Source organism: Clytia hemisphaerica, unplaced genomic scaffold, assembly GCF_902728285.1.
Source record: "Clytia hemisphaerica strain Z4C2 unplaced genomic scaffold, Clytia hemisphaerica genome assembly, whole genome shotgun sequence".
NCBI classification, from domain to species: domain Eukaryota; kingdom Metazoa; phylum Cnidaria; class Hydrozoa; order Leptothecata; family Clytiidae; genus Clytia; species Clytia hemisphaerica.
Genome location: NW_027103629.1, coordinates 439,505 through 466,743, shown reverse-complemented (window position 1 = coordinate 466,743; position 27,239 = coordinate 439,505). Strand labels below are relative to the sequence as shown.

Below are 27,239 nucleotides of genomic sequence, written 5' to 3'. Positions count from 1 at the left end.
CAAGATATACCATACTGATTTCTGGGGCAATGGGGCAACGGTGGGAGATGTGGCAAACATTTCAATAGTGAACATAGCGATATCCTCATAGCTGAATTTATTGGGGGCAAACGGGGCAAAGTGTGGCGAGCTGTGGCAAAACTTCATAATATAGAGAATACAACCATGTTCCCATGGCTGAATTTCTTGGGGCAAATGGGGCAAAGCGTGGCGAGCTGTGGCAACATTTCATGTACAGTGAACATAGCGATTCCTCATAGTCTAATTAGGGGCAAAGTGTGGCGAGGTGGCAAACTTCATAATATAGAGAATACAACGATGTTCTCATGGCTGAATTTCTTGGGGCAAATGGGGCAAAGCTTGACGAGCTGTGGCAACATTTCATACGTCGAGCATAACTCAACGATATACCAATGGCTGATTTTTTGGCAACGGGGCAAGGTGTGCGAGCGTGCGACATTTCATATATGAAACGTGAATCCTCATAGCTGAATTTGTGGGGCAACGGGGCAAGTGTGGTGACTGTGGCAAACTTCATATTATAGAGAATAGACGGTTCCCATGGCTGAATTCTTGGCCATGGGCAAGCGTGGCGAGCTGTGGCAACATTCATGATCGTGAACATAGCGAATCCTCATAGCTGAATACACAGGAGTGATTATTCCTGATGAATGTGCACAGATTGATGCTTGTGGTGATGTGGTGATGTGCAGATAGTTGTGGTTTGGGAATTGTAGTAGGTTAGTGGTTCTGGTGAAATGATAGTGGAGTTGATGGTTGGTGCAATAATGCTGGGGTTGATGGTCTGGTGATTGCAATGGTGGATTGGGTTCTGGTAATGTGATGGTGAGTTATTATTCTGTCAATGTACAGCAGGATCAGGATTCGTTCGGAGTGATGTGAAGTAGGAGTTGATTGATTCTGGTGAATGTGCAAGGAGTGGTAATTCTGGTGAATGCATTGTGTTGATGGCTCTGGAGAAGTGCAGCAGTAGTGATGATCTGGGAATTAATGCTGGTGTTGATGGATCTGGTCAATGCAATGGTGGAGTTGGTGATTCTGGTGAAAGTGATGGTTGAGTTGATGGTACTGGTGAATATACAGTAGGAGTTGATGGTTCTGTTGAATGTGCAGCAGAAGTTCTTGATTCTGGTGAATATGCAGGAGGAGTTGGTAATTCCGTTGAATGCATTGGTGGAGTTGATGGTTCTGTAGGATGTGCAGCAGTACTTGGTAGTTCCAGTGAATATGATAGTGGAGTTGATGGTTCTGGTGAATGCAATGGTGGAGTTGGTAATTCTGGTGAATATGCTTCAAGAGTTGGTGGCTCTGGTGATTGTGATAGTGGAATTGATGATTCTGGTGAATATAATGCTGTTGTTGATGGATCTGGTTAATGCAATGGTGGAGTTGGTGATTCTGGTGGTTCTGTTGAATGTACAGTAGGAGTTGATTGTTCTGGTTAATGTGCAGCAGGAGTTGGTAATTCTGATGAATGCAATGGTGGAGTTGATGATTCTGCTGAATGTGATAGTGGAATTAATGGTTCTAGTGAATGTGATGGTGCAATTGATGATTCTGGTGAATGTGCTGTAGGAGTTAATATTCTGATAAATTGTTATTGAGATGTTATTCATGAATGTAATGACAATGCAGGTATGGTGAATCTGATCTATTTTGCTATTTAATGAACGCTTAGTTTGAAACCATCTATATTATATGAGCTCTAACTGAGATTGGAACGACTATAATTACTGTTCAATGTTTTGCATGAGCTTGCGCTTAATAGCTCATTCGATTCATTTAACATTCTTTCAGCCGACTACAGTGTTTTGATTAGAGTTATTCAATGACAAAAATTTTAACGTGAAGTCATTACTAGCAAAAAAGATCAGATTCACAAACTTTTGATTTGTTGCTACATCTGAATACCAATAATCAGAATATTAACTTCTGCTGCCAATTCACCAGAACCATCAATGCCACCATCAAACTCACCAGAACCATCAATGCCATCATCAAATTCACCAGAATCATCAACTCCATCATCACATTCACCAGAATCATCAACTTCATCGTCGCATTCACGAGAACCATCATATCCATCATCATATTCACCAGAACCACAAACTTCAATATCATATTCACCAGAACCATCAACTCCATCATTGCATTCACCAGAACCATCAACTTTACCATCACACTCACCAATCCATCACTCCACCATGCATCACGCATCACCAACCCTGCAACAGAATCATCCTGCAGTCACCAGATCAATCACCCCTGAGACAGTTTACATCAGCAACTCCTGCTGCAGTTCACCAGAATCATCACCTCCTGCAGCACAGAATCACCAACTGCTGAATTCACCAGAATCACCAACTCTTGCTCCACATTTTCCAGAATCACCAACTCCTGCTGCACATTCACAAGAATCAACAACTCCTGCTACACATTCACCAGAACCATCAACTCCTGCAGCATATTTACCAGAACAATCAACTTCTGCAGCACATTCACCATAACAATCAACCACGCTGTACATTAACCACAACAATCAACTCCACCATCACATTCACCAGAACCACCAACTTCAACATTGCAATTACCAGATCCATCAACAACAGCATTATATTCACCAGAACCTCAACCCAACATATCACCAGAACCAACCAACTCTACTACCATTCACCGAACTACAACTACTGCTGCACATCACCAGACCACCACTACTGCTACACTTCACCAATCAAACTCCTGATGCACATGATCAGAATCATCAACCAGAACTTCAGCCAAGGGAACGCGTTATTTCTATATAAAGTGTGCCACACTTTGCCCCGTTTGCCCCAAGAAATTCAGCCTGTGTTCACTATATAAATTGCCACATGCCACGCTTTGCCCCATTGCCCCAAGAAATTCAGCCTCTGAGTTACTATATGAAATGTTGCCACAGCTCGCCACGCTTTGTGTTTCCCTAATTGAAATGTTGCCACAGCTCGCCACGCTTTGCCCCATTTGCCCAAGAATTCCAGCCATTGTAGCCACGTTGATTTGCCCCAATCGTATGAAATGTTGCCAAAGACTCGCAACGCTTGCCCCATTTGCCCCACGTAAATTTAAACTAGGGAATATCGCTATGTTCACTATCTGAATGTTTGCCACAGCTGCCAGCTTTGACCCATGTGCCAGAAATCAGCCAGGGAACATCGTTTGTATTCTCTATATATGAAGTTTGCCACAGCTCGCCCACTTTGCCCCGTTTGCCCCAAATTAGCGATGAGGATCGCTTTAAATAAAAATGTTGCACAGCTCGCCACACTTTGCCCCATTTCCCCACCACGTTCGCCACGCTTTCCCCATTGCCCAAAAAATTCGCCATGGGTATCACTGTTTTCATGAAATATTGCCACAGCTCGCCACGCTTTACCCCGTGCCCAAGAAATCAGCCACGGTTATCATGAGTTCTATATCCAATGTTAATAACGTAACATATTCGTAGCTTGGGAAGGCAGTTCCATGTTTTACTGACTGTAGTATGATAGTATGAAATTTTCGTATTGAGAGAGAGATTGCCGGTTTCATACATGACGATCTTCTCTTGCCGTACGTCAGTTTATTCCATTAGACGTGAAAAACAACGATGTTTTCAGACACACATATATCGCGACCTAGCCCGTATAATCATGTTCATGGTATAATTGAAGAAGCTCTACTCCTGGGTTGGTTTATCGAACACTCTTTAAATATACGAACAATATACGTACTAAGTTTGTGTGTGGCTCAAAGGAACATCGTTTTTAATTTTCACTATCGATCATAGCATTTATATTTGAAATTTTCCTTCAAGTAGATATTTTCTTTTGCAAGAGAATTGAAGCTTTATATGTTTGCCCCGGATTTAGAAATTTTTGTTTAAAATTTGCGGGTCATTGTTTTGGATGGGAAATAGGTGGCTTCATTTCCCATCCAGGAGTTTGGAATCTAAAAATCGGGGCTTTGAAATCAATGAGGGAAATAGCTGTTGGACGAAACAATTCCGAGTGACAGATCTTTCGTTTCAATCAAAGACTTAAAGAAGAAGAAGGCATAAAACCATTGCTTCACCCTAGTTATATCTGATCAAGTCTCTTATTATTAGAAAATACATTACTTACCTTTATCACTGGTCAAACATGTGAATACAAAAGAAAACATAAAAAAATATTCACTTACAAACAATTCAATTGACTTCAAAGATGCCTATAAGTTTCTTTAAGAATTAATAAATCTACGTTATGAACATGCTTTCTAAAATTGAAGAAGATAGGAAAAAGATATTTGACGTCAGAATAGATAAGAATTTACGTCACCCATTTTTTGATTTTCCATCCAAGCCATTAGCGTTCTAAACCTAAATTTAGAAAACCCTGCTCAGAAAAAAAGAAAGTAACCCCCGTTTCCGTACTAAGTACATTTTCTCATGGTTCAGATTTTCAGCCTAAAGCTTTTAGCAGATTTTTTTTCCTTCAGCGGACGCAGACCTGATTTAGCGGTCGCAGACCTGATTTAGCGGCCAAAGACCTGAATTAAAAACCGAAAACTTGATGTAGCGGTCGAATACCTTTTATAACGACCAAAGACCTAGAGAAAATTAATTGTGGAAATTTGTTATAAATCTTTTTCATGAATTCAATCAAGATTTTTATATGATGTTTCAATGGGAAATAGTATTGAAAACAAATTAAGTTATAAGATTTTAAACTAAAAAGAATGAAAATTAATGCCAATAACTCGTCTCGAACTACCCATTTTTCGTCTTCGATACCACTGCAATAGCCACTGGACCATCGCAACTGATGCCTTGCCGAGTGGTTCAAGTTAGTTTAACTGACTCTAACTTATCTATCAGATATTTGACTGGTGACTTGCTAAATCAGGTCTTCGGCCGTTAAATCAGGTCTTCGGCCGTTGGTTCAGGTCTATCAGGTCTGCGTCCGCTGACGGAAAAAAATTGCAGCGTACGCAGCGCCGCAAAACTGGAATTTCCGGTTCGAATTCCTGGACCCTGCCTTCGTGCAAGCTCTGTTTTATTCAAAGATTTCCACCAAGCTGGATATGGTCATAAAACCTGTGGAGATTAAGATATTAGATCATCGCTAAATAATTGATTATCTATACGTTAAGGTATAAATTCTTAAAAAGAGGGACCATTTTGAATCAATAATAACATAATCAAATTTTTATATCTTCAGGTACTTCTTTATCATTGAAACCGGTCATTGTATCGGAGCTGGTACCTCAGCTAGGGTAAGTACTGTCTTTTTTTGTAACCAGAATTAAAGAACAATCTATAAGTAAATAATTTTAAGTTTGCGACCGAAACTGAGGGCGATCCGAAGGCTCCCTTACTAAGTCTAACCTGTGATTTATTTACCGATATTTAGCCTCGCTATTATTTAAAATAGACACGACCTTCTTTTCCAGGTTTGTGCTATCCTGTATGGTGAACAAGGTCATTCACAGAAGGTTGAATTAACACAAGCCAACAAACATTTATTCGAAAGATCATCCACCAATCTATTTATCATGAGGTAAAGTTTATTTGTCTTTCCAACCGAAAAATTCTTTAAAGCCTCTTGTATTTAAAAGGGACCAAGTGGCCGTTTGCCATTCCCCGCAATTATTTTGATCGGGGAGATTTTTTCGAATCGGGGAAAACTATCGATATTTTTTCTGCCCCTTTGGGAAGATTTTTCCATTCAAGAAGTTGAAAAATAACTGAATCTCGTGTGAAATAAGCGAAAAGTCAAACATTCTCCTGCTCCATGCTCTAAAACATTGAGTTGCAAGGTTTTTCACCAGGGTAAAAGGATATCTGAGCAATCTTTCTTAATTGTAAAATCTCTTTTGAAATTGCCCAAACGAGAAAGTTAAATTCCAATTTGGAAGAATTTTCCTGTTTTGGGTTGTGGCGAGAACAGCTTATTACCCTTATCGGCCCTTTTTACGCCGACCCTAATTTAACGCCGGTCCTTTTGTTAATGCCACACAGGAACTGACATTAGGGATTGTACTCGTCAATAAACATATATTGTACGGCTAAAACAAAATAGCACAAAAACTAAGTTACAACTTTATCCTTAACAAAATTCACAAGTTCTAAGGTCTGTATTAACTAAACATACAAGAAATGCTAAGAGCCTCTGCACAAAGGTACAATAATACAATGTAGACAAGCATACAACAAGAGATGAATACAAGAGAACATGTAACATAGAAAGACACTTACTAAGGACACAGTGAAAAAGGCTAGGAAGCCATCTAGGTCAACCAGCACACCACTAGACAAACATATACACAAGTGACAAGTGAATCCACAATACTTTTATACATAACAGTACATTCACAAGATGATAGACAATTAGTATGCATGAGTTAACATATAACAATACAATAATACAATAACATAACATGACATCACTATGACAACATTGACACACCTCCAAAACATGACAATTGAAAATGCTACCATTTTGACAACATGACACATCACAACAAAAACGTGTAATTTACAGACCAACATTTAACATTGATAATTTACAGAACAAAGTCAAAATATATAAACAAATGTTACTATATGTATTAGACTTAATAAATAATGGCTTAGATACTGAAAAGACACACAAAAGACACTGCAAACAAAAAGAGACTGGAAACAAGGGAAAACACTGACCAAACAGAAAAACACAGAAAAAACTGAAAAACCTAAAAATGGGGAAAACCCCAAACATCCTGAGGAGAACCATAAACAGACACTGTGCCTCAGCCGCTACATGGCTCCCCTCAAGATGTGCCTGATCCTCAAAACATCTTGAAAAATCCTACAAAAATAATTTTTTTTTTTAAATAAATTTTCTATTACTAACAAGCAAAAATGTTTTTGGTTTGAATAAATCTTCCTATTACTAACAAGCAAATTGTTTTCAAACTAATTTTTGAATATATTAAAATATTTCATCCTTTGTTTGGCTCCTTGGTGGGGAATTCAATTCCATAACCGAAAATCAGTTCAATTTTTGGAATCACTTTCCAATATTAAAACAAGTTTATTAACAGGCCGAGTATATTTAGATTGGCCTTGTTTAATTTCAACAGTTCTGACGACTCCATCATCACTATGTCGAACCGTATCGACTAAAGCCATTTTCCATTCATTACGCTTAGCGTCGTCTTTAACGAGAACTATATCTCCAGCTTTGTAATTACGTTTTAGTGTCGTTCCATTTGTGACGTATTTGAAGGTGTTGTACATACTCCTTTCTCCACCGTGACCAGAACGTTTAAAATATGCTGAACTCGCCTCCATCGCCTTCTTGAATACAGGTCTGCTTTCTTCGAACGAAACGTCCTGGTGGTGGCATGACAATGCTAGATTTCATTGTCAATAGATGATTGGTGTTAAAGTGTTTGGACTCTCTACATCACTGAGGCATTCAACAGTTAATGGTCTTGAATTCAAGACAGCCTCTATTTCTACTAATAATGTTCGAAAGGATTCATCATTTAACGAATGACCATGAGTGGTCAATAATGAATCTAAGATTGCACGTGTAGAGCGTATTAGTCTTTCCCATACGCCTCCAAAGTTGCTTGCGTATGGTGGATTGAACTTCCAGGAAACAAAGTCTGCATTTTGTTCCATCAGATAAATCTTGATTGCTTGATCGTCCAGTTCATTGATCGCTTTGACGAGTTCGTTTCGAGCTCCAACAAAATTTGAGCCGTTGTCACATCTGACCAGTCGTACTGGTCCTCTTCTTGCAATGAAACGTCGTAGACACATGATGAACGAATCAGTGTCCATAGAATTAACACTCTCTAGATGGCAAGCTCGTGAATTTAGGCACGTGTAGATAATACCATAATGTTTGAGCTCGCTTCGTCGTTCTTTGATGAGGAAAGGACCAAAAAGGTCCAGTCCGACGTAGGTGAATGGTGGTGCATCTTGTAACCGATCTTCGGGTAGATCAGCCATCTTTGGTGATTGAGATTCCCACGTAACTTACGACAAGTTACACATTGATGAAGAACATGACGAACAAGGGAATTACCGTTGATACACCAGAATCCCTTTTCTCTCAGTCTACACAACGTTGCGTTGCGCCCTCCGTGTTGCATCTCTTCATGAACTTTTTGGATGACACTCTTTGTTGTTGTTGATCGTCTGGGTAGCACGATGGGATGCTTCTCTTCATATGGGATGTTGGTTGCATTGTTGATAACGTCCACCAACTCGAAGGATATCCTTCTCCATCGACGAATGGTGCCATTGATATATCGGGGCTTTGTTTTCTTCAGTGGTTCCTTCTTCTTCAATTGGTTGATGTCATCAGGGAAGCCTTCTGTTGAACTAATCTGATGAGAGCCTTCTCTGCTTTCTGTTTGACTTCAACTTCTGACTTTTGCCTGTTTGGACTTTCGAAGTCGAATCATTCTGTATATGATACGTACCATCTTTGACCACGAGTTAGTGCGGCTTTCGAGAACATCGATCAATTCTGGTTGAACTTTGGACGTTTGAACCTGGACGTTTGAACCTTGGACGCTGGACCTTGCACCTTGACCTTCTTTACTTCTTTGTCGTCATTTGTCAACTTCAGTACGTTAGGTTGCTTTGGCCATTGTGCTTTGCTCTGATAGAGGAAATCGGGTCCCCTAAACCAATGTCTAATCTTTTCGGTTGCTGTCAGGTTCAAACCTTTCGACGAATGATCGGCTGGGTTTTGTTTGCTTTGGGACGTAATAATGCCATTGGTCAAAGTTGAGTCTTCTCACGAACAAATTGAGATCTATTTGCGACAAATACGTGGAATCGTCTGGTATCATTTGAGATGTAACTCAATACAACTTGAGCGTCGGTCCAGAATACTCGTCATTGATTGTGGTATCAAGCTCTCTCTTAAGGAACAATGAAACTTTGACGGATACAACAGCCGCTGATAGTTCCAAGCGAGGTATTGTAGGTCTTTTCAATGGCGCGACTCTTGATTTTGATAACACCAGTTGGCAATGAATACTTCCTTTGTCGTTCAAGTACCTGATGTAAGATACCTGTCCATAACCTTCCTCCGCCCCATCCGAAAAGTGATGAAGGGATATGTTGACGATGGTACCAAAATCTTTTGGCTTCAAGCATCTATGGATCTCGAACTGCTCGATGGACTTCAATTGTAATTTCCATTGTTCGAATCGTTTCAATTGCTGCTCAGTGAGTGGTTCATCCCAACCGTGTTTGTTGGCACAAATTTCTTGTAAAATCTTCTTTCCTTCTAACAGAAAGGGTGAAATCAAGCCCAACGGATCGTACATTGAGCTGACGGTCGACAAGACTCCTCGTCGTGTTGATGGTTTCTCTTTGAATTGAACTTTGTAGGTGAACACATCACGTTCTGGGCACCACTGCATGCCCAGGGCTCGTCGTTCGTTGGGTATTGTGTCGGTTGTCATATCAAGGTCCTTCAGAGACTTTGATCTTTCTTCTGGTGGTATTGATTCGATAACTGAACGATTATTCGAATGAAACTTAATGAGACGAAAACCACCTTCTTTGCACATCAGTCGTGTGTTGTTTACTGTTGAGATGGCTGAGTCGTCTTCTGGAAAGGACTTTAGCATGTCGTCTACATAGAAGTTACGATGCAATACTTCAGCTGCTTGCTCGCCGTACTTGAATTTGTTCTCGGTAGCAGTTCGTCTCAGTGCATGATTGACACAACTTGGAGATGATGTGATACCAAAGTAGTGGACACACATTTGATATTCTTGCAGCTTGCTTTCTAGGTCCCCATCTGGCCACCATAAGAAACGAAGATAATCACGTTGGTCGTCAGGTACTCTGACCTGATAAAACATTGCTTCGATATCACCCATAACTGCTACTGGCTCCTCTCTGAAACGCACGAGGACACCCATCAACTGGTTTGTTAGGTCTGGTCCCTGTAGTAGCTCTTGGTTCAGACAATAACCGTTTGCCTTCATGGAACAATCGAAAACGACTCTGATTGTTTGGTTTCTTTGGGTGGTACACACCATGATGCGGTATATACCAGGTTTTGCTATCAGCTGGTGGTTTATCTGCCTTGGTTGCATATCCTTTGGAGATGATGTCGTTCATAAACTTGACGTAATCTTCATACATTTTCGGTTGTTTGGATAGTTTTCGTTTCAACCAATGTGCTCGTTGTAGTACTTGATCGAAGTTGTTTGGAACTACTTTTTCTTTGAATCGGAATGGAAGTGGTGAAACATAATGACCATTTTTCAAACGTTTGTCTCGTCTTCCATCATTTGGATGAAACGTTTGTCTTCCATGGATACCACTTGGTAGTCATTTGATTCGTGAAAATCGATTGATTGAGCGGTGATTATCATATCTTTCAGTGAAAGATCTTTGATGGTCTCTCGAACATTAATACTGACACGATTAGATGAAAACGAATTCTTACTTTTGCTGCTCATTGGGCCGGATACACACCATCCCAAACGAGTTTTATATGCATAGGGACCATCACCTTCACTTTGAATGACTTCTATTGGTTCCAAGGCTTTAGGACAATTTGTTCCAATCAGTAAACCGATAACAGCTCTCTCAGAAACCTTTGGTAGGTAATGTTTGATACTTGATAAATACGTCCACTTTTTGATTTTGTCGGATGTTGCAATGTCACTGTCATCAGCAGGCAGTGATAAACGAGTATAACACTTGGGAAGGTTGATAATATCCGTGCTGTCAAAAGATGAAACCTTGAGGTGATTGATAAACGAGGTATCTTCTCGATGACTACCAGCCATGGTTTCGATTTCAATGGTGGTCTTGGTTCCAACGATACCGAGTTGAAATAGGACGTCTTCAGTGACAAAGGTACCTTGTGAGCAATGAAGTATGGGTAGTCAGTTGAACTTCCTGAAAACACCTCTAACTCGATGGAGGGTGCTTTTGTTCTTCTCATCAAGGTCAGAATTTCTGATGCTGTACTGTGGTTGACTTGCTCAACTGGTTCTTTCTTGACGTGATACTCTGGCCCACTTTTGTCTGGTTCAGCCTTTGCATTTTCATGATCTTCCAGGTACTTGGAAACATAGTCGTACTTTTTAACTTTTTCAATCTCTGCTAGATCATCATCGAGACATGGCTGATCCTCATCTTCCAATACCTTCAGTGCAGCTTTAGTCTTTTCAACTTCAAATTTCAACTTGAGATTCTCTGCCTGCTCGTACATTTTCTTGATTGAAATCTCCTCCTCTTCAAGCTCCTTTTGCTTTTGCTTGTACTGCTCTTGTTTGATGATTAATTGTCTTTCTTGCTCTTGCTTCTCTGCTAGATACTTTTGTTGCACTTGCAGCTCAGCTAGCTTGGCTTTCTTGTCGAGGATCTTTGATGATCTACTTGACCTTGATCCTGACTGTGAACTTTTCTTTGACTTGCTCTTGATTGACGAAGCTGCATGGAGATGTTCGTGATATCTCTGTTGATGTGCATGAACATTCTCATTCAGTTTTTCAGCTTGCCTATCAGCTACTTCTACTTCCTCCTCATCTGTCATAAGGGCTTTGCTGCTGATGTTAAGTTGTGAAAATTCTGAAAACATCTTTTGAAGTTCTGCCTCGTTATCGTTAATTGCTTTCGAATCAGCATCTGTTTGGAGCATAGTGTCTATCTCTGAAATCAACTTGTAAATCTCTTTGGCTTTACTTTCTTTAGCTTTGTACAATTTTTCTAAATCAAGTAGCCTTTTCTTCTCAGTGGGTACACTCCCGGGGGGGGGCACTGACCTTGACGACCGACGGGGACGTGCCGCTGGAGTTTCAAAAGTCGATCCTGTCAGAAATGAAATTTGATGAAAAATAAACCCTGTCAGAAGAAAAATTCGATGAAAAACCTACCCTGTCAGATTCTTCTGTAAAAACCTATACCCTGTCAGATTCTACCCTGAAAAACCTACCCTGTCAGATTCTATGTTAAAAACCTACTCTTTATACACGTTTTTCGCGTTTTTCGTAAAGTATAACATGATATCAACATTTCCAGGCTAAAAAACTACAGCATTGCATAAACATTAAACCTCAATACCTGGAAAACCGCCAAAAGAATCGACGACGAGAGTTATGAAATTACAAAGTAAACATATCTTTAATATTATTCAAAATCATCACTCTCTACTTCCACAAAATGTGTTTCAAAGCTAGAAAGGTACAATATTATAGATGTACAAGAACAAATAGAACGCTAAAGTTTCAAAAAACGTAATAATGAACGTAGATAAATTTCAGATATCCGTTTCCAGGATTACCGTAGGATCACATAAGATTCCGATTCCCGCTCTAGCATTACTGGTGCTTTTCCGGGATCATTCCGCTAGTTCTCCCGGGCATACTAGCAGAAAAAAGTGAATTAATCCAAGCTGGCAAATCATAAAACGCAAAAAAGAAGTAAGGGTCTCAAAATCAGAACTGATGAAGTCTAGGTTTTAAAGGACTATTTTGCAAGTATAAGCTTTAAAACGACGCTTTTACAAAGAGGACGAGAGGATGTCAATGAGACTGATACAGAAGAGTTGAGAGTATTGTTCTGTTCTACAGCTGTTCTAAGCCTACAGCGGAATGTCTCAACGACATTGGAAGAAACAAAACATAACAGTTGAAATAAAAAATCTGAATCAAAATCTACAATAAAGTCTTGCAACATCTAGTAAAATCTGTTTGCCCCTCGCAGGGGTCTGCTCACTGCCGCGTCAAAACGATTTGCAAAAGAACTCTACATGCAAAAACGGCAAAAACAGACCCTGTCAGACACACATTATGAAATTGCGCTCCTGTCAGATCAGGATTTTGCAATTTTAGATACCCTGTCAGTAATTCTGCAACACTGAAAAAGGTACCCTGACCAGCGGCACGTCCCCGTACCTATTTTTGCCTAAGTGCCCCCCCCCCCGGGGGTACACTAACCCTTTCTGACTTTCTAGTTGGTTGAACTGTTGACATGGCCTTCCCACAAAACCACGGTATGTGTCCTTACTGTTAATGCCACACAGGAACTGACATTAGGGATTGTACTCGTCAATAAACATATATTGTACGGCTAAAACAAAATAGCACAAAAACTAAGTTACAACTTTATCCTTAACAAAATTCACAAGTTCTAAGGTCTGTATTAACTAAACATACAAGAAATGCTAAGAGCCTCTGTACAAAGGTACAATAATACAATGTAGACAAGCATACAACAAGAGATGAATACAAGAGAACATGTAACATAGAAAGACACTTACTAAGGACACAGTGAAAAAGGCTAGGAAGCCATCTAGGTCAACCAGCACACCACTAGACAAACATATACACAAGTGACAAGTGAATCCACAATACTTTTATACATAACAGTACATTCACAAGATGATAGACAATTAGTATGCATGAGTTAACATATAACAATACAATAATACAATAACATAACATGACATCACTATGACAACATTGACACACCTCCAAAACATGACAATTGAAAATGCTACCATTTTGACAACATGACACATCACAACAAAAACGTGTAATTTACAGACCAACATTTAACATTGATAATTTACAGAACAAAGTCAAAATATATAAACAAATGTTACTATATGTATTAGACTTAATAAATAATGGCTTAGATACTGAAAAGACACACAAAAGACACTGCAAACAAAAAGAGACTGGAAACAAGGGAAAACACTGACCAAACAGAAAAACACAGAAAAAACTGAAAAACCTAAAAATGGGGAAAACCCCAAACATCATGAGGAGAACCATAAACAGACACTGTGCCTCAGCCGCTACACCTTTTTACGCCACAGCTCAGTTATTTTCATTTTTAGCCCGGCCCTAATTTAATCCCGACCTGTAACGCTGGTCCTTATACGCCAGCGACGAAAAAATAATGCCAATAAGGGCCGGCGAAGAAAAGGCCAATAAGGTATACTGACACTGCTTTATGAGACCTGCGACCGTTATGTCAAAAAGAAAACTCCCGACATCGGCAAACATTTTTCTTCCATTTACATTTGATTCTACTATTTTCATTTCAGAACGTATAATTCGTGACTAATTATATCTACTGCATCGACTAATTTTAATGATGAGTTTAAGTAACGGTAAGCTTTAGTTTAGACGGCCCACTTTTTCCCTACCTATTCTAATTGTGAATTAAAGTTGTCAGAAAGTTAGCCGTTTAAACCAGAACTAAATCTTTTGTTTGACAAGCAAGCTAATTCATATTTCACTAATCACTCTGGGGAATAGTTTCTTTTGGGTATTTTTCGTCGTTTGTTCTATTTGACCATGGGATGATTCAGTTCAGAAAGTTGAGTTTCAGTAACAATAAATTTGAGTCAAAACACACAAACTTGATTTTAAAAGCAAACATCAGGGCAACCATTACCATTTTGGATTTTTGTTCCCAGCCAAATTTCAGTATTGCAACTTTTCATAATTGAACTTTCTAACATGTAGTTTTCCTTCCAATAACAAATGGTTTGGAGAAATTTCGTATAAATCATGTCTATTATGAGACTTTCCATCTAGATTAACCAGAGCTAGTTGCAACACTGAAATTTACAGTTTTAAATACAGATTTTAAACATGTCATCAATCTTACACATTTTCTAGTTGTCCGAAACATCTTGGAATGTTGACTCGTTTAACCATATGGCACAATAATACAAACCAATCAGCGGACTGGTACATCAAGCAAATTACTGTCAAAGATACATACGAAAACAAGGAATAGTAAGAACTATCATCTATTTTTCATGAATTCTCTATTGTATTTCGAGGAAACGTTTTGATTGACATAAATATTTCGATATTCCGAGAGAGCTTTTTTTGGTACATGTTAATAATAGTGTATATCCAGTTGGGATCCAGTTATAAGATCGTTGATTCATTTTAACTCAGATTTTGTTTCGCTCTGGCTTAAAAGTACTGGAAGTTATGTAGATGTGTTTTCCAATTGCATAGACCCATATGAGTGATACAGTTGACGCTCTATAATTCGACCTTCAAGGGGAATTGGATTTTCATCGAATAAGGGAGCTTATCGAATAAGGGAGCGTCGTTTATGAGAGTTTCTTGTTGACGGGACTTTAAATTTCATCGAATAAGGGAGCCTATCGAGTAGTAGAACGTCGAATCAGAGAGTGGCAACTGTATATCAGTGAAAGTAGGGAGTGTATCACTTTGCAACCCTAACACCCAACTTATAAAGGTTTATTTTCATTGGCAAGATTCATAAGAGTGTTTATTGCCGACCCAAAAAAATATCAGCGTTTTGATTGGTCGAGAGCATCGAGATATTTGCGATATTTCATATTTCTTTAGTCTGGAAATATGACCGCGTTGACTTTTGGGGGACTGGGTAAGCGGCGGGAGAAAAATCAAAACAAAACAGCAGAAAAGAACTGACTTTCGGAGAAACTGACTTGGGAATCAAAAAGGAAAAGCGCAACAAAAATATGTTCAGATTAACTTTTACTTTGGAGTTCTTCCATAAAAGACACTAAAATCAAATCTGATGAACTAAGAAATTATAAAACTACTTGACACCACCCAAATATTTTCAACTTTTGGCAAATTTGTCCGTGTGGTAACCAAACAGTTTTTTATCAATGCATACGAAATAACTTGAGATTCTTGAATGTTTGCCAATAAGATTTCTCATAACATAACAAGGGAAGTGTAATGTCTTGTATTAAACCAAATGACGAGTGATTTTTATAAAAGTTCTCTCCTAATTCTCGTTCTCGACAACAACGTACGTCCTTGACTTTTCAACTCAACAATCATTACATCTTCCTTCTGAAATTCGAAACATTTAGAGCTTGACGATAATCAAGAAAGTATCCAAATTGGTTTGCTGTTGAAAAAATGTTGTTCTTTAACCATTATTACAAGCATACATTTCCATCGTGGGACTCCTTTCCTCTGCTATTCTTTCCCATGGCCATATGTCATCGAAACAAAAAAATAGAAAAAGACTGAATGTTATCAATCTGATTAATCCAATGATGGAGGGTTTCTTCTCCATCGAAACAATACTGTAGATCATCTGCATTTTGAATTATCAATCTAGAAACTTTCAAATACATCTCTGAAAAATCTGCAACTTTTCAAAACAAAACTTCTGGATCGAAAATGATCGAAAAGTTTTGTTTTTGTGTGAATATTTTCAGCGGGAAGTTATCGAATGTTTTTGTTCGAATCTAACGTTCGAATTAGATTTTCGAATAAAAACATTCGAAAGTACACAGAAGCAGAAGAAGGCGGAAGTAAGTTTTGAAACAAAAATAGGACAATTTTTTTGAGTCGACAATAAATTAGTTATCACATGACTTCTCGTGCAATACTCGATATTTTACTCGTTCCGAGATTTTACCGATATTTTTCCTCGCCTAAAGGCTCGGAAAAATATTACGGAAAAATCTCGGAACTCGTAAAATATTTCTCGTATTGCACTCGAAATCATGCGATAACTAGTACATATCGTCGCGTTATGTCCATATTTGCTGTTTTGAGAAAATTGCAATCAAAGTATTTCTATACTGATTCTGTAAAGTATTGCTATGATTAAAGTGGCTTGTAAGCTTTTTTGAAAGCTTCATGCTTTTGTTTGTTAAGCCGGTCATTTTCGGCTGTAAAACGATACATTTTATCCATATGCAAAATATTATCTTTGACCTCGTTGCAATGACAGGCAGAGATTTGGTGGATATAAGAATTTTTTATTCTAAATTTTGCAATAACGTAAAATATTAACAATAAAGTAAAAATGACGTACATAAGCTTGGACTTGGCTATTTACTACAAAATTCTACTTTTTGTGGAAAGAAATTATCCTAGAATTGAAACTAGATACAAAAAAATAAAATGAACTATCAGAAAGAGTATGACATCAAGCATCAAAGGTTGAAAAACAATGAGTAAGTTTTCAAAAAATATAAGGCCTTTTTATTATCCAGCGACAATACGGGTCACCTTTTTCAAGCCTTTTCTTTTTTCCTTTACAGTTATTTTTCCGTCAACAATTGGTTATCATTATCAAAAGGGTTGATGTCGCCTCATTGTGCATTGGATGCGTACACCAAACCAATCAGATCAAAAGCCAAGGTATCATAATGAGCTATTTGAACATTTGTCCTGGCTGGCGAAAGTATATTAGTCAAGTCATGTTAGTGTTTGTACAATATCCTTGTATTCTACTTGTAAACTGTTAAATTTTCTCTCTCTAATTCGATCCTACGATTTGAGGAGAAAAACTTGGAATTAGGAGAGATTTGGACTAAAAGATGCATGTCATATGGGCAATAGTTGTTGTTTAAAGATTTTTGTCAGCTGAATGTATTTATTTGAAATCTGAGGCACTAGTAGTAAGTTGATTTTGCTACCTTAGTTGGAAGCGACTTCAATGGTAGGGGAGACTCCACTCTTTCTCACTGGATTACTCTATTTACCCTTGGTTCTTCTCTTGCTGAGCATTAAGTAGAGAAGCAGGAAGTACCATTTTGGAGTCTTTAGTATGACTTGGCCAGGTATTGAATCCGTGACTTGCACACCGCTGTAGAAGAATGCTCTTGCACTACCTTTGCACTATGGTTCGCTTAGGCTGAGACATTGCGGACGTTGGCTCATTTGTAATTTTTTAATCTTTTTTAGGGTTTTTTGGAGAACTTGTTGGATTACTACATACCGGTGTCGTTATTCTTCGGTCCAAAATATTCAAATTTCGACTACTTCGAGGTAAAATAAGTCTTCATGTAGAAGTCTCAGAAAAACGAAATTTTTCTAACCTGTTTTTTATATTTTTAAACTTCGAGATAAATTAGCTTTAATCAGAAATTCTAATTTTAATCTAGTCAATGAACATTGACACGATGTAAGTGAAATCTAGAGCGCTGAATTTAGCTAAATTTCAATGGCCTACCAGAAAATTTATTCTCTGTTAAGCTTGAGTGAAGTGCGAAATTTAGAAATTTAAGATAATCTATAAGAGAAATGCTAAGTTTGCCATGTCTCACAGGGCCTCCGAATATTGATCCAATTCTAAGTTTGATTGGGAAGTTGAATCGAAAATCCATTTTCTTACTCCTTTCCAGCGCTCCTTTTACCTGATCGCATCAATATTGTATTACTTCATGGTGACCATCGTCATTTTCAAGGATAATGTAGCTTCGGTAAGAACACAATTTGTTTGACGTATCTTTTTTAGGATAGACCTAGGGATGGCAGGTGACTGGCAAGTATCTAGTAAGCGTCCTGGAACCTTTGAGAGACTTAAAACATTAGAGGAAAGTGACACTTGAAAGACTTTCTTCAATTTTCAAAAAATTACGATTAACATCTCTCCTATTTTCCCTTAAGATCTTAAATCGTTTGCCAGCTAGCTATTAAGTAATCTAGGATGAAAATCATGTTTTTCATTTCCCCATTTTTACTACACGTCAACAAACGATCAGATCGTCTACCTAAGGCCCAATGGGATTTTTTGCCATCAAATTGAAAGAAATTGAATCTCTTATTTAAATGTTTTGCAACGGTAGATACTCAAAACAGACTTACTCCAGTTTCGAGAAACCGTAATTAATGGTTGTAACTTTGTTTCTTTCATTCATTTTAGAATGCGCACGTAGTCAGCGTATTTCACATTCAATCAAGTGATATTTTTTGGATTGCTTTTTTGATCAGTTTATCGTATCTACCAATCGGTTTGGTTTTGTCCTGCCTCTTCAGATGTAGCTTGAAGGTTTGGAATTTTTTTTAGTTGTATCACTTGAAATACCTTAAGGGAACTAATTTTTGCGGGAATTAATTTTTGCGGAAACTAATTTTTGCGGAAACTAATTTTCGCGTTTTTGGGTGTCTACCGCGAAAATTGGTTCCGCGAAATGGAATTTTTGCTAAAAATCCTCAAAAACCTCTAGGAATATGAAAGAATTTCGGCAAAAAATGTGTGCCTATTTCCGCAAAATGCGCCAATTTAGTACCCTCGCAACGCGAAAATCAGTTCCGCAAAAATCAGTTCCCCTAAGGTAGTAAGTAAGTATGCGATCACTGTCGGAGGCGACCCGAAGGCTCCTCTTTCGATAGCTATCCACCCGAAGGTAGGGGAGGGCGCCACTCTTTCTCCCTGGATTTCTCCATTTACCCTTGATCATTCTCTTAATTGCTATAAGCATCAAGCAGAGAGGCATCAAGTACCCTTTTTATACTAAGTACGAAGTCTTTGGTATGACCCGACCGGGGGTTGAACCCACAACCTTATCGCGCCGTAGCTGGATACTCTACCACTGCTCTACGATTACTTGAAACAGTAAACATAAAGCCCATCCATACATATATGAAGCATGTTGTGTTCGTTGACCTTCCAAGATCATCCATTTCAATTATTTTTCTACTACTTAAACGTAGAAGCGCTTTATATTAATGATCTGCATTATGTGACTTTAGAGAGAAGACATTCTATTGTCAAATAGAATAATCAAATACTGTAACACGCAATAATTTGTTTGATGACTGCAATGTTATTTTGCAATCTCGGCAATTTTTTCATAGACATATCAGACCTCAGTTCTAATACTCTCAACCTAGCTTAAAACTGGTTAAAAAGGGATATAAGACTTATTTCTCGGATAACTGGTATTGCTTATCGTAATTCCTTGTTTTTAGCACCCAGAAGAGTTTGGGGACTATTACTCACCGAGGAAGAGATTCAATAACAAGATCGGTAGTATTGACAGTACCCACTACACATGTAAGAAAATGAATTTTTTCAAAGGCCATTTCGAAGACTGTTAAATACAATTTTTCTCTTCCCACTAGACGTTCGCTATTATAAAAACTTCAACAGTTTTGAAGCGTTTGGATGCTCTTAAAGGCTTTGGGTTTTAAGCCTAAGAAGTTTCTTAAGATTTTCTAATTTTATTAACTTGAGTATTTTGAGTATTTTGAGTATGTTAGTGTAATTTTCTAGGAAATTACATGTTTTAGATTCTGTAAAGTCTTAAAATGTTCCTAGAACAGTCTTAAATTGTTTTTGCCTCGAAATCTTTAATCTCTTGTTCGAATAAAAATAGTGTAATACTATGACGTTCAACAACTTGAAAGCTTTCTGACTGCTCTGGTTTTCGAGTTATGTAGATTTAACTGTACTATAATTATTACTTACTCGTCTTGCTAATCCGTTCTTTTTTTTCAGTTTCGACGACGACTTCAAGTCAAGGAGCTCTGTTTTATACCAAAGTCCTTGAAGATCAGGTTTGGCAAAACTCTTCTCTTTTTTTGAGTTAAGGAAAGTTCGAGATATGGAGTAAGGTTTATAAGGTATTGTTGATGTTAGTGGAGTCTCCATAGCTCGAAACCTCACGGGACCATAAAACTTGTTCGAGTTAAGGAGACATTCGAGTTATAGAGGTTCCAGTTTAAGAAACTCTAATGTAATTGGCCGGATATTTGAGAAGATTCTAATTTTTAATTCTTTCCTTTCTATCGGTAGATTTCTAGGCGTTCGTCTCAAGATGGTATAGGTATGTTTTGTTCTATCTCCTTAATTTATTCATTTAGTTTTTACGTGAGACTCTCATTTTCAACAGATTACTGACGGGTACCTAATAGCCCTCCCCCTAATCAATTTTTCGAAAATTTTCCACCCAGGACATTCTCATTCCAACCCCGCCCCCTTTTTAATTTTTGGGAAAATGTTTTTGAAAGTTCCCTCTTTTGTCCTAATTCTGCCTTCTTTTTAAAAATTTTCTACCCAGAACATTTTTTATTCCAACGGGGCTTATTAAGATTTTTTCCACCTCCCCCCTCCCCCCGGCTATTAGGTACCCGACAGTACATACCACTTGTGATTTGACGTCATTCCAGATCATTTTCATGCGTTTGGGTTGAAATACATGTCTTAGATTGATACAATATAGAAAATTCCTTATGATAAAACCTCCTTGCTCTACTAAAACAAGAGAAGTTCAAATCGACAGAAATCTAGCTATAAGATAAAATAAAGAGAATAGCACGCGGCTCACCCTTTTTTATTTTCTCAACCAATCAGAAATCAATTCGAATATTATTTTTATATATCTCGTTTAAGACGAGGAGTTCGGTGCTCGCATAGACATAGACTAGAGTCTACTCCTGGCTGAATTTGCTTTTTGTTAATTTTTGAGGACGCTTGTTTAGTCCAATGAGGTAGACGTAGAGAATATCGCTATCTTGGAATTTTTCACTTTTGTCTAAATAAAATACATAAGAATACCAAAACAATACCAACACCCCATAAAAGTTTTGGAAGTTATGAAAAAACATGAAAATAGCTGCTATATTTGAAAATGAATTGGTCAATTGGTCATGGCTTTCTGTTTGTTTTTCTCCAAAAAGGAACTGGATCTAATGATTTGCTGCGGTTTTGAACAAAGCCAAAAAATGAATTCTGACATATTGCACTGGACTACTTATCAGAGTCATCCGGTCTATCAAAAAAGCAATTAGTGGTCCTGGGCTAATGCTCTTAGAATTATTCATTTTTTGTTTTTCCAGCATGGAGATTTCAACTACCATATCGAAGCAGGACGCTTGCATGGATTATTACAATGGGTATCACTTTAATCAGTGGTGCTCTGATTTGGTTGAAATCTGTGTCGTAAGTTTGGATTGATATCTGAGATGCATGTTGATTCCTTCTATTGTCCTGGGCAAAAGCTTACAATAGTTTTTCCTAACTTTTAGCTAAAGTTTAGATATCTAGGATAACACTTTTAGTGACACGACAAAAGAATTTCAACGTCAGAATCGTTTTTAGAAATCTCGGATTGTGATATCTTGACATTGGGAAAGTAAGTTGGACAAAATACTTGAGGTTTGACCAAGAATCACTGAAGGTTTCTACATGTGTTTTTGCAAACCATCTGGTTATCCCTTTACCTTTGGAACGGATAAATTTTGCACTCACTGCTGAAAATAACTTTATTTTGAAACAAGACGATTTGAGTCAGCTTCTTAACTTGAATCTTAATTATTCGTCATCCGACAAAGACTTCACCGTTTGTATTCTGTTTTTTTTTTCAGGATCTACTCTGAGTTTATAATGTCGTGGGTTCAGTTGGCATTCTTAGCCACTCTGATTGAAGTTTTCATTGTTGGCAGTTTTCTGGTAAAAAGTTAATTACAATTTATATTCTTGTCATGTCTTGATACCCTCCATAGCAGTCCATAGTTCATCATAAAATAAATTTGCTACTGAGCTTAAGACACTATGGATAACTTCCACGTATTTCATTAGCCAGGGCTCTCCCTCAAAACTATTGTTGATTATGAAATCACTTCATTACATTCCTTCTTCGCTAAGCCTCGTCGAGGCGAGGAGGCTTGTGTCGCTTAGTCGATCCGGAGAGCTATACTGGTGGAATCTTGACTCTTTGCAGGTTTAATCTAGCCAGTCAAGCTATCAATCACGAAGAATTGATGACCTGAAAAGAAGGTTTTCTTCCTTCGCTGATATCAAATGTCAATGGTTTTCCCAAAAACATCGCGGCAATTTTTTAATATCCGAGTACTCAATGTGCTGGTGGGATAAATGAATATCTTCACACACATAAAACAAGAGCACTGAATGTCAAAAATTGGTCAGTGATTTTCCCCAGAAATAAACATCGGTTAAATTTCAATTTTCAAAAGATTGAAAAGCCCCTTCCATGACTATATAAAATCACACACAAAAAGCAAGAGCACTTAATGTCAGAAATTGGTCCTTGATTTTCCCGAAAATAGAAAACAGCGACAATTTTTGATATACAAGGAATCAATGTGTTGAGTGAATGGATAATATCTGCCCATTGAAAAGCCCCTTTCGCTGTATAAAATCACACACAAAAAGCAAGAGAACTAGATGCCAGAAATTGGTCCTTGATTTTCCCGAAAAAAGAAAACATTTGCAATTTTTAATATACAAGCACTCAATGTGTTGAGTGAATGGATAATATCTTTCCATTGAAAAGCCCCTTTCGCTGTATGAAATCACACACAAAGCAAAGAGAACTAGATGCCAGAAATTGGTCCTTGATTTTCCCGAAAAAAGAAAACATTTGCAATTTTTAATATACAAGCACTCAATGTGTTGAGTGAATGGATAATATCTTTCCATTGAAAAGCCCCTTTCGCTGTATGAAATCACACACAAAAAGCAAGAGAACTAGATGCCAGAAATTGGTCCTTGATTTTCCCGAAAAAAGAAAACATTTGCAATTTTTAATATACAAGCACGCAATGTGTTGAGTGAATGGATAATATCTTTCCATTGAAAAGCCCCTTTCGCTGTATGAAATCACACACAAAAAGCAAGAGAACTGGATGCCAGAAGTTGGTCCTTGATTTTCCCGAAAAAAGAAAACATTTGCAATTTTTGATATACAAGCACTCAATGTGTTGAGTGAATGGATAATATCTTTCCATTGAAAAGCCCCTTTCGCTGTATAAAATCACACACAAAAAGCAAGAGAACTGGATGCCAGAAGTTGGTCCTTGATTTTCCCGAGAAAAGAAAACATTTACGATTTTTGATATACAAGCACTCAATGTGTCGAGTGAATGGATAATATCTGCCCATTGAAAAGCCCCTTTCGCTGTATGAAATCACACACAAAAAGCAAGAGAACTGGATGTCAGAAATCTGTCATTGATTTTCCCGTAAAAAGAAAACACCGACAATTTTTGATATACGAGCACTCGATGTGTTGAGTGAATGGATAATTATCTGCCCATTGAAAAGCCCCTTTCGCTGTATGAAACACACAAAAAGCAAGAGAACTGGATGTCAGAAATTGGTCCTTGATTTTTTCAGGGTCTACTCTGAGTTTATAATGTCGTGGGTTCAGTTGGCATTCTTAGCCACCCTGATTGAAGTTTTCATTGTTGGCAGTTTTCTGGTAAAAAGTTAATTACAATTTATATTCTTGTCATGTCTTGATACCCTCCATAGCAGTCCATAGTTCATCACAAAATAAATTTGCTACTGAGCTTAAGACACTATGGATGACTTCCACGTATTTAATATAGCTGGCTCTCCCTCAAAACTATTGTTGATTATGAAATCACTTCATTACATTCCTTCTTCGCTAAGCCTCGTCGAGGTGAGGAGGCTTGTGTCGCTTAGTCGATCCGGAGAGCTATACTGGCGGAATCTTGACTCTTGGCAGGTTTAATCTAGCCAGTCAAGCTATCAATCACGAAGAATTAATGAACTGAAAAGAAGGTTTTCTTCCTTCGCTGATATCAAATTAATGTCAATGGTTTTACCAAAAACATCGCGGCAATTTTTTAATATCCGAGTAGTAAATGTGCTGGTGGGATAAATGAATATCTTCACACACATAAAACAAGAGCACTGAATGTCAAAAATTGGTCAATGATTTTCCCCAGAAATAAACATCGGTTAAATTTGAAATTTCAATTTTCAAAAGATTGAAAAGCTCCTTTCATGACTATATAAAATCACACACAAAAAGCAAGAGCACTGAATGTCAGAAATCTGTCATTGATTTTCCCTAAAAAGAAAACACCGACAATTTTTGATATCCAAGCACTCGATGTGTCGAGTGAATGAAAAATATCTCCCCATTGAAAAGCCCCTTTCGTCGTATGAGATCACACACAAAAAGCAAGAGCACTGAATGTCAAAAATTGGTGAATGATTTTCCCTAAAAAAAAGACATCGGCAATTTTTGATATACAAAGAACTAAATGTGTTGAATGAATGAATAATATCTCCCCATTGAAAAACCCCTTTCGTTGTATGAAATCGCACACAAAAAGCAAGAGCACTGAATGTCCAAAATTGGTCATTGAATTTCCCGAAAAGAAAACATTGACAATTTTTGATATATAAGCACTCGATGAAAAACCCCTTTCTTTGTATGAAATCACACACAAAAAGCAAGAGTACTGAATGTCAAAAGTTGGGGAATGATATGCCCGAGAGAGAATACACCAACAACAATTTTGATAAACAAGCACTCAATGTGTTTAGTGAATAAATAATATCTGTCCATTGAAAATCCCCTTTCATGATATGAAATCACACACATAAAGCAAGAGTGATGAGTGTCAATCAAGAAAAATGAACTATCCCGAAAAAAGGAAGTTTTTTTTCATGCCTGACACCAAACGCTCAACAGAAGTTAGTCTACGATTTTTCCGAGAAAGACAACATTTGTTACATCTGATATACAAGCACTCAATCAGCCAATTGGGAAAGCTCTGTTGATAGCTGTTATCAAACACCCAAAATCGAAGTTAGGAATAACTGTCTTTACACTAATATCTTTTTATCATATGATATCAAACATTCTATAATATATTGTAATAAAGTACGAATGTACGTTTCTATCCAAATCCTCATCACGATACCAAATCAATACAAATTAGAGAACTGAATATCAACAAATAGAAACAACTATTCCTAAAAGAAAGATATTTCTCATTGTCTGATATCAAGCGCTCTACTGTTCAATGTAAAGTACAAATACATTTTCTTCGAAACTTTCTTTACTATTCAAAAAGCATATCCTTCTGAAACAAGAATACTGGATGTCATGAAATAAAATACGCTCAGACCAAAACGAAGCAGTCTTTTTATCATCTGATATCAAACACTCCATAATAGATTGCAATAAAGTTTGAAAGTATCTGTTCATTGAAATCCTCATCAAGATATTAGAACATGTTAACAAACAAGAATATTAAATATCAGCCAAGCGAATCGAACGTTTTCCAAGATGGAAAATATTTTTCATTGGCTGATATCACGCACTCTAGTGTTCATTTTAAAACGCAATGTGTTTTCTTCCCAACCCTTATCATTATTCATATCTTTCTGAAACAAGAATCAGCCTATGGGAAAGCTCTTTCTGATAGCTGTTATCAAACACCCAAAATCGAAGCTAGGGATAACTGTCTTTACACCAATGTCATCTTCATAATATACAAAGTAAGCCCCTTCCCAATGTCTTTTACTAAACACTCGATACGAAGTGATAAAGTATAAGATGTGGGTATCTATTCGTTTGAGAACCGTGATACACAAAATCATATCATTTCCATAACAATGACATAGGATATCAATCAAGAATGATGACTTATCAAAATGAAAGATCTTTTCTGTGGCTGGCTGATATCAAACGCTGAAGATGTTGATATAAAGATTTGAATACGGGAAGCCTGTTTCATGACAACATGAAATCACACAGAGTACTAAATATCAGAATTTGAATATGACGATTCAAGAGAAAGAAAGGCTATTTCCAATTTCTGATATTCAAGCACTCAATGACTTGGAGCGAATATATATATGTTCTCATTTATATTGCTCTTATGTAAAAAACCTGTATCAAACCACGGACTTTATGAAACAAAACTATTGTAGAGGTTTTTTCATGTTCTGTTAAGTTACATAATTTCCGTCATTATGAAAGGAAGCGTTCGATTCGCATAAAGGTTAGCTTCTACTGGTTCGAACGTTTGCTTCCATAATGACGGGAATTACGTAACTAAACAAAACATGAAAACCTCTCTACAAAGGATTGCTACAGAGAAAATTCCGAATAAGTAAAACATAAAATTTCTACATCAAAACCATTGAAATAAAATCTACAAGACACCTGCATTGCCTGAAGATAGCATCAGCATGAAACACCGTGTATCAGTTGTAAGTTAATTCTTTATTTCTTAATACATCAAAACCATCAAATGTTGACACCCGTCAAACCCGTATTATAGATACGAGCTGAAGAATGCTTACATTTGCTTATATAGTCCAAAATCCTTAAATGCATTCAAGTACAACAGCTAAACGTTTTGATATTGATTTCCTGAGAAAAGCTAATCAAAAACAAACTTTGAAATTATTTGACGTCATGCAGTTAAATTGACGTCACAATAGCTAAAATATTTTGACCCATATACAAATTTTCTAGTTCAGTATTGAATAGTTTGTATATTTTTCATAAACTCATTTAGTATTTGTATATATGACCATATTGTAGTAAAATGTCTTTACTCACTCCCTCATTCGTTTGTTACCATTCAAATTGGAAAATTCTTCAAAATGAGATTTTCCCATTGCTTCGAATGGTAACAAACCAATAAATCATTTCGAGTTAAGATTTTCTACATTATGA

General features: G+C 37.4%; 1 protein-coding gene across 1 annotated transcript in view; it reads left to right on the top strand.

The window, feature by feature from the left end:
* Window positions 1–27,239, top strand: part of LOC136802591 (uncharacterized) — a 151,230-nt gene that overhangs the window by 35,625 nt on the left and 88,366 nt on the right. The window contains exons 26-37 of the mRNA XM_067059346.1: window positions 5,238–5,292; window positions 5,470–5,576; window positions 14,686–14,805; window positions 17,082–17,181; window positions 17,728–17,811; window positions 18,168–18,245; window positions 18,689–18,814; window positions 19,738–19,822; window positions 20,267–20,325; window positions 20,564–20,594; window positions 21,607–21,709; window positions 22,135–22,219. Coding sequence (XP_066915447.1) covers window positions 5,238–5,292; window positions 5,470–5,576; window positions 14,686–14,805; window positions 17,082–17,181; window positions 17,728–17,811; window positions 18,168–18,245; window positions 18,689–18,814; window positions 19,738–19,822; window positions 20,267–20,325; window positions 20,564–20,594; window positions 21,607–21,709; window positions 22,135–22,219 — 1,033 coding nt within the window. The remainder of the gene's footprint in view (window positions 1–5,237; window positions 5,293–5,469; window positions 5,577–14,685; window positions 14,806–17,081; window positions 17,182–17,727; window positions 17,812–18,167; window positions 18,246–18,688; window positions 18,815–19,737; window positions 19,823–20,266; window positions 20,326–20,563; window positions 20,595–21,606; window positions 21,710–22,134; window positions 22,220–27,239) is intronic.